The sequence below is a fragment of the Helianthus annuus genome, chromosome 15, assembly GCF_002127325.2.
Source record: "Helianthus annuus cultivar XRQ/B chromosome 15, HanXRQr2.0-SUNRISE, whole genome shotgun sequence".
NCBI lineage: Eukaryota > Viridiplantae > Streptophyta > Magnoliopsida > Asterales > Asteraceae > Helianthus > Helianthus annuus.
The window spans coordinates 49,335,907-49,351,321 of NC_035447.2; the positions used below are offsets into that span (position 1 = coordinate 49,335,907).

A 15,415-nucleotide genomic window follows, 5' to 3' on the forward strand; every position below is an offset into this window, starting at 1 on the left:
TCCTAGATCTCGCGTCAGCACGACCGCGAGTGACCATTACCCTTATCAAAAACCCCCACCAGCAAGAACTTATCTGTGTCCGTGGGGGCACGCGCGAACACAGCTGTCGAATCCAATCTGTCAAATGATGGGAAAAGAAAGATAGGCATAAGCGATGCGGCCTGGCACCGCATCCTATTAATATCTCCTTACCTTGTGTATGAAAACGGGTGTACGCATAGCGATGCGGCCTAGCACCGCATCCTATGAACACTTTCGTCATGACAAGGAATCTGGACAACAGCAACAGTCAACATAAGCGGCGATGCGGCCTAGCACTACATCCCACAGTCTTTGCCAGAGTGGGAACGCGGAAACAACAGCGGTTACCACAGGCAGCGATGCGGCGCGGCACCGCATCCTGCCCACAAGGCAAGTGGGACTGACACTGCAGTGCAAGTGGCACCAATGACATTCGCCTGTCAGCCCATACGTAAGCAACAGACTGACACCGCAGTAGGACGTGGCTTCACCTCCACAGCCGACAAGCCTGACACACCTGCATAAGGGCGGCGCGTCGTCAGTCTGTCAACTCAACCACCCTCCTTCACTCATCGGCTATAAATACCCATCCCGAACCAGGTTTGAGGTATCGCTTCTCAACTCTCTCACAACTACTACTATCACACACTTTGCTTCTCAAGCAAATTACTGATTCTCACGCCAGAGAGTGGTAACAAGGAGCACCCTCCACCCCATCCTCCTTGTTACGAGTCACGGTGTGTTTTTCCTTGTGCAGGAGACAGCCCAGCTGACGGTCAAGCCACCGATCCTCGGAAAGAAGGGATTAACCCTACTTGACGAGACCAGTGAATTAACCTCTCATGGTTAACCACTGTTTCATCAGAACCTAACCATTGTATATTGTTAAATATTATTTTTTTCGATTTAAGTTAGGTCAAGTCACATAATAAAAAGATAATGAATAAAAATGGACGATGGTGGCGGCGTGGTGGAGGTGAGTGGCGGAGGTGGTGGTGGTGTTGATGGTGGTGGATTGTTTTGTGAGTGATTTGAGGAAATGTGGTGGTTTGACTGAGCTAAAGAAATGGACGAAAATGACCAAAAAAGGAAAACGTCGGGGACCCAAGGAATAAGAAGTCGTACAAAGTGTATCAAACGGACTCCAATTGACCTCATTCAAGCGGCACTGGAACCGTCTCACTGAACTCTACGATGTAAGATTTTAGGTTTTCACTTTTGGATTTATAGGTTGTAGATTTTAGAATTTTTGTTTATTCTCATTGTGTCTTTTTTATATTTGTGTCATTGTGTCTTTTTTGCGACTTATTGTGTCTTTTTTAATTCGACATTGTGTTATATTTTGCTCGGTTTTGTGTCATCCTGTGCGATCTATTGTGTCTTTGTACACATCTTATTTTTAGAAGACTTTGTAAAATAAGTTAACCCTTATTAGAATAGTAAGTAATTTTTTTTAATGAAATTGCCCGATTTTATAATCCTCTTTGGCTCCAAAAAAACTTTAGCCGGCTCTGATTCAAGGAATCATATCTATTATCTATAATAAATAAGAAAAATTTGGGCTACGTGGCAGCTTCATATTGCATCTCAAGTTATGTTTGGGCGGGAAAATGCTTCGGGTTTTTTTATTAATGAATATCCGTATGCACCAAATACAAAATGGATAGATATATAACGATGCTGTTTCTTTTCCTTTCTCACGCCGATCATAAACCCTAATAGGCTAATTCTTTTTTCTTTTTGAATTGCTTTTCATTGATTCCCCCAATTCGATTCAAGTATCAGAAATCAAATCTTCATATTTCATTTCAAAATAAGATATTCGCGTCAAGTTTTCACATCTGAACCCTTTGAGATACGAAGAGAAGGATTGATGGAACGAGCTAAATCGAAAGACGGATGTGCAGGTGTGGTTCAGAAAGGAGTTCCGGTGTACCACCGAAAATACAAACATAAAGCGTGCTCGGAAATCTATTTGAGGTATTTTCTAAACACGTTCCTCCGATTCAGCCTGTTGGTTGTGATGCTTCCGGACTCATTGGATAATCACTTTCCTTCAAATTCGATTTATGTTTGAAAGTTATAAGTTTCTAATTTTATTGAGATTTGTATGTATATTTTTCAGAATAAATTGTTCATGCTTATGAACACAGTCTATTTAACATCAATTCTCATCATGTTCGTCAAATGAATTTGACATTAGTTGAAAATTTTGGAGCCAATTTGTGAAAATTATTCAGATTTATATGCTTTTCAAATGGGTTTCTTCATTAGAACCGTTTAGTTAGGAAATTCTTAGTTCATTAGATTGTTGATTTTAGGTTTGTTTTGCTAAGTTATCACTTATTTGTTTTTATTTGTAAAATTATGAAATCCTGAGTAGATTAGAAATTAAATTGAGGTTAATTTTGCTAGATGGTCACTTATTAATTCAAATGTGTAAAATTATAATACTTAATTGCAGTTATGCTAAGAATTCTGAAACACATATTACAAAAAGGTAATTGGAATAGGAATGATATGAACTAAAGTGATCAAAAGAACAAGAACATGAGATTTGAGTCGGGGTGACATTCAAAGCCTTTCTGCATCTTTCTTGAATCTGTAATGGGTCAAATGGTTGAAAATGTTCTGAAGAAATTTGGTAGGATGACTGGAGCGAGTCAAACGAATTGAGAGCGATTACAAGTTGAGTAGCTCCATTCTAAGAAATTTTCATTTACCCTTTTGGCCTGTTACCCAAGTGAGGCATTGATAAGAAAATGGGTCGAGAGTGCCACCTCCAAATTTATGTCTAGAGAAATTACTTCTCAAAATAACGGTCTAGGTTATGCCATTGTTGAGTTAAGTGAACTTACTTCAGAAACCTGCCTTAAAACGGGTAGTAGGTAGGAAATGGTTCGAAACGATTAAGTTTTAAATACATACCAGTTCAGGTTGTCATGAACACTTTTTTATAAGATCATAACTATTTAATAAATCTGAATAAAATTAAGAAGTAATAACTTTAGGTGGTTTTAAGCGTTAGTGAAACTTTGGGTGTTTCCATTTTAGTTAAGTTTTAGATTTTTACTCATTTGAGTCTAAAGGACATAAATAGGGAGCTTTCTTATGTTCTGTTTGGGTTACGAGCATGTAGAAATAGTATGATGGTTCTGTGTGTTATGGAGTAATAAATTTAGATGTTATATATTTCAGTTTGTTAGCTGCATGGAGTTTAAGATAAGATTTTTTCAAAGTATAAGGAAATCCATGATTTTATAAATGCTATTGAGGTTCTTATGTTAGAATATGTTTTACACCAAGACCAAGAATGAAAAAAGAAAAATAAAAAAGTCTTTTAAGCTTTTATAAGTGTAATCATGAAACATGATTTATAAGAAGTTGATGTTTGAATACAATAGAAGATTATTTGCAACAGATTGAAGCTATAGTCCAAGATAACAATGCTCGAGGAACTATTTCTAATATTGAAGATCTGAATGTTCGGATAGAAAACCAGGTTTTTCTTTTTTCGAACTTTTTATCATTCTGCAAAAGAAAATATTTATAGCAGTCGGATTTGAGTTCATGTATTACAATTGCAGGTTAGTCATCTAAAATCCCTTTGACGCTCAAGAACTTCTCAATGTCTCAAAGAATATCGTGATTAATGGTTGTGTGCTACATTAGATGGTTATATTGGACTTGGTGTGAGATCATCTTTAGATCTCCGGGGTTTATAAGGGAATATTTAGAGATTTTTAATTATTTTAAATGTATGCGTATTAATTTTAATTTCACTTTGTCATTAGTTTATGTAATATGTACCTTCTTGTACTTCATGTGAATACAATGCCCTAAAATACATATTCGGTTTAATATAATTATTATTTAAAAGGTATGTCATACGTTTTGTATGATTTCAAGTATGTATTAATCATAAAAAATAATTAATATAAATAATTTTCTTGAGCTCGGGAAGCAATCCCGGGTGATAACCTAGTGATATTCTAAATCACTTAGAAAAATGCAAGTTTTGGATTACAAAGCATGGTTATTTTTCGTTAAATTACATACAAATAACTTATCTATACTATATTATAATACAGGAGGAATGAATATTTTAAGAGGGTGAGGATCAAATAGGAAGTTTATTTTGGCTAGGAAGGATAGGAAGCAATAGGATTAGGACATGTGGCAAAATTTAAAATAAAGAGGAAGGGTATTTTAGTCAATCTTATCCTTTCTTCTTCCTTCTTCTCCCCGGTAACTTCAAAACCCACCATTTTCAACCACTTCTTCACTTTCTATCTCAATAATCACTACATTATTTGTGCGATTTTCGTCACCAATCAATGATTCAAACACCCGATCAACGTGTTCTTTAGTTTTTTTTTTGAAGAAAACCCAGTTTAATTTCATACAAAATCTCGTTTTTCGGGTGATTTTGAAGATAATCACTCGATCCGTTAGATTCGATCGCTAATAAGTGTTCGAATCATTCAAATTTCGCCAATCGTTGAAGAAATCGGCTTCGATCCATGTAAGAAATTCTTTAATTTCATTTTTATGATCTGGGTTTTTGATTTAGTCATTGCGTTTTACGATCTTGGAGGGGGTCCGGGGGCAACGCCCCTGGCGGGGTCCAAGGGGCAGAGCCCCTGGCTGGGGTTGAGCTGCATCAGAACATTTAATTTTCTGTAAATTGCCTCTGGAAAACTGCATTCGTAGACAGCCTTTTGATCTGTACTTCCTGGTTCAGACAATTCACAGACAAAACTATTGTCCTGGTTCAATGCGTTTTAGAGAGAGAACAGTTTCTTTGGTGTTTTTAGGCCATTGCGTTTTAGAACTAAAACATTTTTATGTGTTTTCTGGCATTGCGTTTTAGAAAAACACATTTTTGAAGTGTTTTTAGTCATTGCGCTTTAGGTAAAACACAATTTTAGGTGTTTTCAGTCCATTGCGTTTTAGAGAGAACACTTTCTTTTGTTTTTTTAGGCTATTGCGTTTTAGAAAGGAGACATTTTTAAGTGTTTTCTGGCCATTGCGTTTTATAAATAAGACATTTCTTTGTGTTTTTGGTGCATTGCGTTTTAGGTAAAACGCATTTTTATGTGTTTTCAGTCCATTGCGTTTTAGAAAACAGATATTTTAAGTGTTTTCTGGCCATTGAGTTTTAGAAATAAGACATTTCTTTGTGTTTTTGGTGCATTGCGTTTTAGGTAAAACACATTTTTATGTGTTTTCAGTCCATTGCGTTTTAGAAAGTACACTTTCTTTTGTGTTTTTAGACTATTGCGTTTTAGAAATAAGACATTTCTTTGTGTTTTCTGGCCGTTGCGTTTTACAAATAAGACATTTATTTGTGTTTTTGGTACATTGCGTTTTAGAAAAATGTCATTTTTTAGGTTTTTTTTCCATTGCGTTGTACGCAACTGGGTTTTTTTCATTGCGTTTTACGCAACTAGGTTTTAGAATTTTTTTTTTCCAAAATATAGCAATAGTATACTCATTTTAAAGATAAAAAACGCTCGTTTTTTGGTACAATTTTTATAAAAAAATAATGTCGTATGAAAGAGTTATTAACGTTTAAAAAATGGGGGGGGGGGGGGGAATTGGAGGAGAGGGAAACTATTGCCTTTGATTGACTAGAATGCCCTAAACAAACTCACGCGCCTCTTTTCTTCCCTTCAATTTCCCTCATTTAATCTTAGCCATTGATTAAATAAATGGATGGTCAAGATTACTTCATAGCCTTTTTAGCCAAATAAACTTCCTATTATATCCTAACCCTATTTTAGGATACTTAAAAAATAAGAACTTCTTCTCCCTTTATTTATAAAAACACCTCTAAAATGAGGGTAAATTAATCTTTTAAATACTAATTATATTTTAGACCCTCATATTATTACACTTAAATCCTTTTATTTTAACAAAATTATGGATAATTAGTTACACTTTTCCCGTTCCACAACAAACCTATAATTCGTTTACGTATTCTTGTGATATCTTATAAACTATAATGTTTTAAAAAAATCCAAAGGTACCATGATGACCTACTCATTTTTGTCGACGTTTCGACAGTTGTCTTAGTCAATATAATTATGCGGATTAAAATGTACAACTAGATGATGCATTAGTGTACAAGTGATTAAAGCAATGTGTTCTATCACATATCAAATGCTCAAGACTCTATACGTTATCATTATTATCAATTTAATAATATTCCAACAATTTTCACTCCGATTTTCGTTTGATTAATATTGTTCACCAATTTTATTCTGGCGACTAGATAAAATTTTGAAACCTTGCACATACGGGTTTGATGTGAGCTTGGTTCTTATTTTGTATGTTTGTATATTTACTTGGTTTGGTGCACACACTTACATAGGTTCGTAGGTAGTAAATTGACATCAAAAAAGCTCAATTGTTTTATCTAATTGGTTATATTAAAATAATGTTTTATTAGTTTTGTCCATCTAGTAATGTTTGACACCTGTTGATCTGGTATGTGGCCGTAATGAAAAAGAGAAACTTTTAATAAGCTAAAACACACTTGTTTGAATTAGATGATGTCTCCTGAATAATGGAATAATCTTTTTGTAGATTTTAGCATGTTATTTGCATTGTATGTTTTTAGTCGAAGATCCACATGTATATGCAAATGATATTGTTATATGTCTATAATATTTTATTTTAAAAGATAAGCATGTTGAACAGAAGTAAGCACCGTAAAATAATATCATTTTACTTATACATATCTAATTGCAACCATAAGTGTTGCGCGGGATAATATATGTACAACGGTACCTTGTTTAGGTTTGTCCAATTTACATGTTTCCTAGCAGCATAATGACATAACAGAAAAAAAGGCCTACACCCAGATTAACAACAAACCCACGAGTAGAAGACCGAGCCCACCCAGCTGCCATTAAGATAATTTCAACCAGATCTTCTAAACCGTTGAAAAATGTTGTTATTTATTTACAAAAACAAGACAAAGTCAGTAATTATAAATAACACAATGAAATCCTCCATTTATATCAAAAATAGTAGCTCGTAATGAATAAAAGTATTAGTACATCATGCCAAAGACTTCAGACGAGATGGGGTATACACCTCAGATGTTGTCTATCGAGAGGTGTTACGTGACGAATGAACTGCTTGTGAGCATAGTTGTAAAAGTCCCGTCTAAGCTCCGAGTACTCCCCGAGTACTCGTTACAAGGTAGGCTGTCAAGGCCCGAGTACTGTTCGCCTAGGCTGATTACTCCCCTAGTAATTTCCGCCCAGGCCGAGTACTCTCAAATCCGACTAGGGAGCGCCTAGCGACTTTTGCAACCATGCTTGTGAGTGAGAATGTGATGATTTTTATGCATTTGGTGGTTTACGCAATTACATTCTAAATATAGTTACATGATGTTATTATTTTACACACTTTGGTCTATTTTACTCACTTATTTATATTTCTCTTTCAGATTAATTAAGAATTTGTTATGGATAAGAAAGAGAACAAAATGAAAGATGTGTCAGATATCTACCTTTCTATCCTATATTATATATAATGATAACATGATAAAAATATGTAACTAAAATACTTAACAATGTTTTCCATTCCCCAAACTTCTCTGGCTACTACTATTACTGATGTATCAGTTAAAGAGAAGAGCAAAGAATAAACTCATCCTCCAAAGAATGTAACAATCAAACATGGTGGTATACAAGAAATTCCGGAGGACGCTGATCTCGATGATGACAAATGATGGTGTGAAAATATAGATGACATCCTTGGGATGTTTAAACCGTATGATTGATAAATTGATCCAATCATGATGGAAAGTACTTGACATTTGAGTTTTTAGTTTTTAACTTTTATGTTTAAGACTTATATTTCATTATTTGTGTGCTACTTTATATAACTTTTATTTATGTTTAAAACTTACATTTCTTATTTATTTGTTACTTTATTGCATCAATATTTCTTGAAATATTTGATAATTTAAATTTTAAATTAATAATTACTAGACATGTGTAATACTTATGATATATATCTACCACAATAATACTACTAATCGCACACTTCTGTTACAACAAGAAATCTAGGCATCATAACAACCACAATTAAGTTACAAACTTAAGCTTTCCCTTCAATCCTAGCCCACGTAAGACCAACACAAGCATCAACAAAATCTTCATCAATAAAATCCGTCGAGAACACTTGCAACCGGTCCGCTATATTTCTAAAAAAGCACTGTGCTATGAACAACCTCGCACACCAACGGATCCGGTTTGTAACCGGTTTTACATGCACAACCAGGTTATTCGTTTGCGGTGTGAGCGTATTCTCCACCCGGTAAAAGTATTTTCTTGAACTCATCGGCGGTTGCTGACTCAGATACTTTAAATTACTCTCGAATTTCATCGCAGGCAAATCGGTGTCGATCCAGTTATCTTGTAAATAACCCGAACTCCAAAACGCGCCACCCGGTGTTGGCGGGTCCGAATTACAAGGCTTCCAAATGCATATAATTCGTTTGGGTAGAATCTCAGCAACTGTCTTGTCAAATACTTTATCATCTTGATGGATCAAGTATTCCCCAAGTTGTTGCTCCAAGTATTTCTCGAATTCGGGCGGATCAGAGTGCCCGAATTCGGTTCGGACCTCGAGAATTATTATTTCGGATTCTGTTTCCGAAATAAACCTTTTGACGTCATGGATCACGACGTCAATATTATACGTGACAAGTATCCCATGACAGACTTCCCGATTTTCGTTGACCCGAATATCGAGAAGTCGAGTCCCAAGTATGAGTTGTTCGTAAATGGACAACGATTGGCACTCGCCGAATGGGCGAGTAACAATCTCCAATCCGATCTGGTTGGTCCCGGAATTATGGGTTCCGGGCCAGACAATCTGGTTCAGGTGGACCTTGTCCGGGTTGAGGCCCGAAATCCAGTTTTTGCGGTCGGTCGGGTGGTAATCGGAGCCCGGAAAGCTGCAGCCGGAGCTCTCTTCTAGTTCTTGTAAAGTATTAATCTCCTTGTCGATCAAGTTCTGGCGTTGCACATGTGTAGACAATAGAGCTCCCATTTCTAATTCTTGTTAAAGGTTTTGAAAGATATGATTGGTTTTGTTGATTTTAAATGTATGATAAGATTTTTATATAATTTTAAGCCGTCTTTTACTTCGATCTATCTATTGCAAAAGCGTTGAAGTTTAACTAAAACTGATTTGGTAATGAGAAAGAATAGTTGTTTATAGTTTTGACTTTGAATGATTGGCGGGCCGGCTCAATATCATATGTTTATACGCTATTGCATTGTTTTGTTTTTTAGATTTAGTTGTTCTGGTAATTAGACTCAGGTTCAACTCTTACTAGCTTCATTTTGAATGACATTGGTGTTGGCAATGAAGTTTAAAACTAGGCTTCTATGGAGGTCATCAGTTCGAAACGGAGCCGAACCGTGTTTTACCATAATGGGCCTTCAGGCAGGCGGATTTTTTCCCGGAACTAGTGGCTCAGGTATGCATCCACTCCAACTTTGACCGATATGGAAGGGATGCATTTGCCGATTAAAGGCATCCCATGATAATACTTATCGAGTAACTTAATTGGCCGTTAAAAAAATAACTTTTCACTTTAAATGTCCAGAAATTTTCTTTTCTTTTTTTTTTTAATAATGAAACAAATTTTAATTATTGAAAAGGGCAAATGAGATTATGCACCGACCCGTATGTTTTAAACAACCTTTTTACACTTAAATACAAGAAGCAAGCATCATAACATTAAGCATAACATTAAGCCAGGATAGGATTGTACTCAAGAATCTCTGAAAATCATCAGGGGCTTTGAGGAGTAAAAATTAGGCTCCTAATATATATATATATATATATACTAGGCTATCACCCGGGAACATCCCGGGTTAGGAGAATTTAGTTTTCGATAATAAAATGTACACTAACAACATATTGAACGTCGTTAGTAACGTGACCCGCGCATTGCGGCAGGTGGGAATATACAGAAAACTTGACACTATTTAAATGTTTTTTTTTTAAATTGTGAGGACATTCACTGATAATTATATATAAAATATGAGAAAAGATTATTGGTTTAGTGTTTGAGGATATAATCTTTGATTTTAAAATAAAGAACATGTGGCTATTGAAATAGCTGGTATAATTACATAAAAACAATACATGAACATTGAGTAATCGAAATTGAAACTTATTTGCTCCTGTATCTTATCTGCTACTGAAGTAGTACCCTATGCTACAAAATTTGTACCAGTACCAAAGGTGTCATATGGTTCGAGCCACTCCAATGCATATCATGTCCAACTTCATTATGCTCAACTCAGCTTTATCACGTACCAATTGAAACTCGGGGCAAATTTTCTTTGCTTCATCACCCTCACTTCGTACCAGTTTTGATCCAATTGTCCATGACGCGCCACCTTCAGACCCTAGGGTGTTTCTCTAATCACCTAGCGCGCGCCCGAGGCGCACCTTTTTAAACCAAGTGTGGCATAATCAAAAGTATATATGCCATGATAGTTACACAAAGTAACCAAACAAACTATAAGCACCACATAAAACCTAAGGAGGGCAATTCTTGACATGACCCGAAACCCGAACCGAACCCAACACGAAAAAAAAAGGTTTGGGTTGACTAACACGACCCGTTTAAAAGACGCATCGGGTTCGGGTTGACCCCTATTAAAAACAGGTCGGTTTCGGGTTGAGTCGTATAAAAACGGGTTGACCTGTTAACCCGTTTAACTATTTAGAAAATAAAAAGAAAAAAAACTTTTATGTTTTTGTTTTTGTTTTATCCGTTTCTATTTTATATGGTTAGTCATAATAACGTTAGTTTTGGCACACTATTATTTACTTATAACACTCACATTCACCATTTGAAATGTTATCGATGACCCGCTTATAAATCAACATGTATGACTCATTACAGGTTAAACGGGTCGTGTTCGTGTTGATAAGAATTTATACGTGTGCAGGTTAGGGTCAAAATCTTTGACACGAATAATAATATGGGTCAGGGTCAGGTTCGGGTTGCACATTTCAACCCGCCAACCCATCAACCTGGCACGATTGACACCCCTAATAAAACCTACCTGATGTGTCCTCCCTCTGCCCACTGGCAATTGCCCAGTTGACTTTAATAGGTTGACCAAACCTGTAAAAACGTTGATAAGAAGTGTGACATAAGATAGGAGAGGAGCAAATAGTTCTGGTAAAATTGTAAAAACACTTACAAATGCCTCCCATTTAGAGATAATATAGCAAGTGCAGCGGATCTACGATCAAAGTAGTGAATTAATCCATAAGACGACTGCACAGATGATAAACAAAATGATATATAAATGTGTAATAACTCAACATATGGCACGGTGCCATCTTTGAAATAGATAATGCGCAAAGATGATCAAAGCTTTTCACTTTTCAATCTGGTTTTAAACATATGGATGCCTTCTCTTTTCTTATGAGTTTGCAGCCTTCAACAGGACCAGTACTTGCAAAAACCTCTTAAAGAAGTGGTTCATCTATTTGATTTATTATCCAACTCGCCTAAAACCATCTCTATAAAATATCTTTTGAAGTATATTCTGAATTTAATTTAAAAATATATTCTATAAGACTTGACAAAGCAGTGAATCACTTCACTGTACATAATATTATAAAATAGAGATTTACAAACACATTCTATGTATTGTTGACATAAATTAAACAACCTGCTTTAAAATCTTGAACAAAATGACTAATTCAGTGAATCAAAAAGAATTGGGGATATAGTAATACATAATTTACTCCAAATAAATAGAATAAATGAAATAAACAGCAAACGGATCGGTATTTTTAAGCAAAATTCAATCGTGTGTATAATTCACCTGGCCTAAAATTATACGCTCTCGTTCGGTTATTTCTCGACCGATTTCAACTCAAGTATATACCCCCAAACCAAACCAAACCAAACCAAACCATTCGATACGGTTAGAAAGCTCCTAAATCGATTGGCTGAATTTTTTTTTTTTTAGAAACTATCCGTGAATCCAAACCAATGAAAGGTTTCGAATGGTTCAGGTTGAAAAATGAACAATCGTAGGGCCGGAGTATCGGACCGAACCCCAATTTGTGGATGAAGTCATTCAATGAAACACTATTCAATTCCCAATTGTATTCCTAGGTGCCGGAGTCCCCCCCCCCTAAAAAAACAAATTTCAAGTTTCAGTTGCCAGATTTTCTATAAACGATCGAAAGTTACCTTTGTTCGTGGCATAGAACAATAGTGGTGCCCTGTGGGTTGCGTAATGCGAAAATACAGAGGAGCCTCAATCGGTTGATCAGAAGAGTGACATCAGTAGAGTAGCTAATGCAGGAGAGCAGGTAGTGGTTGTAGCCTGCTCGGTGTGGTTGAGAACAGAGCTGCTGGTTGGTGAACTATCTGAAGAGGCGGCCGTGACAATGGTGGTTGTAGTGGCTGCTGGATTCCTAAAGACTAACCATGGAAAATCCTCACAGAAGGTGAAACCAATAACCTATGCAGTTGCTGCATTATTTCAGTCCGAGAGTCTGAAAAGAATGAAAACAATATTCCATTAAAACTGACGAAGCGAAAACAATATACAATTTTTTTATTTACATATCATTTTTCCATATAATACCTTGACCCCTACATCTGAAAGCTTTGGCCAATAGTCTGTTCAAGATTACTCTATTGATATTGGTCTTAAGTTCCATCTTTTTTGAGTTATAAGCTGCATCTGCTTCTACATGTTTAGCTGAATACTTGAGCCTTATTTCACCAGGACCATACAGATGCAGGTAATACACATGCAGATGAGGATAAATTTCATTGCTACAAATTTTAGTTAACATTTTAATGGGATCTACTTATAAACAACAATGTAATCAAAACTATAATCAACAAATTATATATTTTATTGAACTTTGTCATGAGTATAACGGGGTCTACTTATAAACGACATTGTAATCAAACTATAATCAACACATTATATATTTGATTGAACCTTGTCAAGAGTAGGAAGCGTGATTAGCAATGGTAGAAACTCATACCGGGTTATGATCAGACAACAATCATAACATTTGAACTTTTGTTCATAAAATCAAAGACAACCTCATTCGATTGTTGATGTTGTTCGCATTCCGGCTCCAGCCAACCTCTCCTATATGCTTGTTTCCTCAGGAATTAAAAGTCAATAATGTAATCAAACAACTGCTATCTAAAATAAAAAAAAAACTCCCAGAACCATATTTCCTAATAGAAACTGTTAGTTTTTAATCCATTTCCTACCCCAGACAATTAATAATTAAAGGCTTGCAGTCAAAATCAATTAGAAACAACGACGAAAATGTAAGAAAACTATAAACCACAAATGCATAAAGCAAGAATGTGTTACCTGCTAGTCAGATCGAATAAGCCTAATACCCTTTCCGTAGAATATTTTCTTGCAACCGAAAAGGGGAAGCTCAGCCCTATAAGTAGGCAACGTAGACATATATTAGAAGCAAGTTCTACGCACGAAAGCACATAATCTAAAACGAAAGCTAATTTCCCCATTCAAAAACAAAGTCCATATAAGTTTGATAATTTTTAATGAATTATACAATTATACCTGTCCACGCATTGTTGGCTCTGCTTCAAATCCTCCTACTCCGCAACTCGCTACTCCTAATCTATCTAACATGGCTGTATGGGAATGAGTTCCAACAACACTGGATATAAAAAAATGCAGTTCATTACCTATCATATAGTAGATAGTAGTGAGTCTGAAAATAACCTCTTTTGTAAAAAAAAACAGATTATTATTGAAATAATATACTTTTGTAATCATATTAAGCATTATATACACCGACTATAAAAAAAGTTAACCTTTTTAACTACTTGTTTTGCACCAGCCTGACCCATCCTTTTTGTCACCCTTTTTGTCATCCTTTTTGTTCCCGGGATTTGTACTTGCTGTGGCACTCTAGCAAACACCCTTTCTACCCTGAGTATCCCATGAGAAGATTCGACATTTCCATATTCCTTCAGTTATAAAACACGAAAAAAAATTACAAATTCTCAATTACCTATACTCAAGTCCAGATCTAGCAATTTATTCCAAATAGCCTAAGATTTATGTTACACAAATTTTTAAAAAAAGTAGACATTTATATTTGTTTTGATATTAGTTTCCACCCTTTGACTTTGAAAGTCAAATTTGTATTTGCCATATCTTAAATTATTGTCTATTTGATTACATTTTCTCCACCAATTATAAAACTTCTTAATGAACTCACATATATCTCCTCAGATATTAAACACCCACACATCAATATTAAAATTGAAAGTAACTTCTTTGATACATAAGGTCAACTGTATGAATCCTAAAGGGGGTAATAAATATAACAGATAAGTTGATCAAATGCCCTAATCTTTAGGGTTTTTAGCAACCCCACATATTAGATGACACTAAATATGTCTAGCTTCATCAACAATTCCAATTAATTAACAAAAAAGATAGAAACTTTATATACCTAAACATGATCTAGGACCCTATCTATATTGCAGAAGCAGATCACCAGTAATGTTAATTCATGATTTTAAACAAACAAAGGTTTTTAAGAAAATATCAAGAATAAAGATCAAATCCCCAAATAAAGGTGTAATCTTTTTATGCAGAAACAATAAATAAAAGCAAGAATAAACCATAGGGTCACCTTAAATCTTGAAAACAACCCCATCTTGAAACGACCATTGATTTCATCATTTTCTTCCACCTACATCATCGAGAAAAATAATAGGTAAAACAAATAATAACAAATATGCAAATCAAGATCATCATGTCAATAAGTGAAACCCTAAAACCAAAGTAAAAGAAATAAATACAACCCTAACAGGAGATTGAGACGCCGATTGAAAGAAATAACACTAACAAAGGAACCGTATAGCATACCTGTTTAGATCGAACCAATAACAGAGTGAATCTTTATCGATTTCAACAATCAACGAAACCCTAAAAAAAGAAAAACAAATTGATGAACCGTAAAAAACAATTGAACTCCTATTGAAAGAAAAGTCAAATCAGAAAAACAAATGAATAACGTACCTATTTAGATGGAATCGATAACAACACGGATGATAATCCATCAAAAAGTATGAGATATACAAAACAAAGAAAATAATAGTCAGAAAACCTAAGGAAATCAAGGATGATAGTTGATTAATTTACGAAATCCAACCTTTATGATGAAGATGACGATCAGATTCACTCACAGATGAAGGAGCGGCAGAGAGAAATGGAAGAGTAGCAGGGAAGAAACCCTAATTATGGGCGGCATTTATACCTCGGGTTTTAACATCATCAAATGGAGCAAGATGCGGTATCCATAT

At 35.2% G+C, this 15,415-nt stretch overlaps 1 protein-coding gene and 2 long non-coding RNA genes across 15 annotated transcripts; 1 reads left to right on the plus strand and 2 right to left on the minus strand.

Moving 5' to 3' along the window:
• The first annotated feature begins 1,696 nt into the window (after positions 1-1,696).
• On the plus strand, positions 1,697-3,855 carry LOC110909644. Of its 2 annotated transcripts, none has more exons than XR_004881981.1 (3): positions 1,697-2,001; positions 3,429-3,523; positions 3,609-3,855. It is a non-coding gene; the product is annotated as an uncharacterized LOC110909644 (long non-coding RNA). The 2 variants fall into 2 exon arrangements; XR_002575508.2 differs by having other exon boundaries at positions 3,443-3,523.
• Positions 3,856-8,033: 4,178 nt separating this feature from the next.
• LOC110911562 lies at positions 8,034-9,116 on the minus strand. The gene has a single exon (XM_022156191.2). The coding sequence runs from the start codon at positions 9,094-9,096 to the stop codon at positions 8,140-8,142; it is 957 nt and encodes a 318-aa protein (XP_022011883.1). The 5' UTR covers positions 9,097-9,116; the 3' UTR covers positions 8,034-8,139.
• A 1,000-nt stretch (positions 9,117-10,116) lies between these two features.
• LOC110911563 lies at positions 10,117-15,385 on the minus strand. 12 transcript variants are annotated; one of them, XR_004881982.1, is made up of 11 exons: positions 15,265-15,385; positions 14,979-15,038; positions 14,743-14,802; positions 13,913-14,068; positions 13,656-13,755; positions 13,440-13,515; positions 13,157-13,205; positions 12,684-12,814; positions 12,284-12,591; positions 11,277-11,353; positions 10,117-11,197 (listed from the first exon to the last, which is right to left on the minus strand). It is a non-coding gene; the product is annotated as an uncharacterized LOC110911563 (long non-coding RNA). The 12 variants fall into 12 exon arrangements; XR_002577060.2 differs by having other exon boundaries at positions 13,157-13,212; XR_002577061.2 differs by lacking the exon at positions 13,157-13,205.
• Between the last annotated feature and the right edge of the window lie 30 nt (positions 15,386-15,415).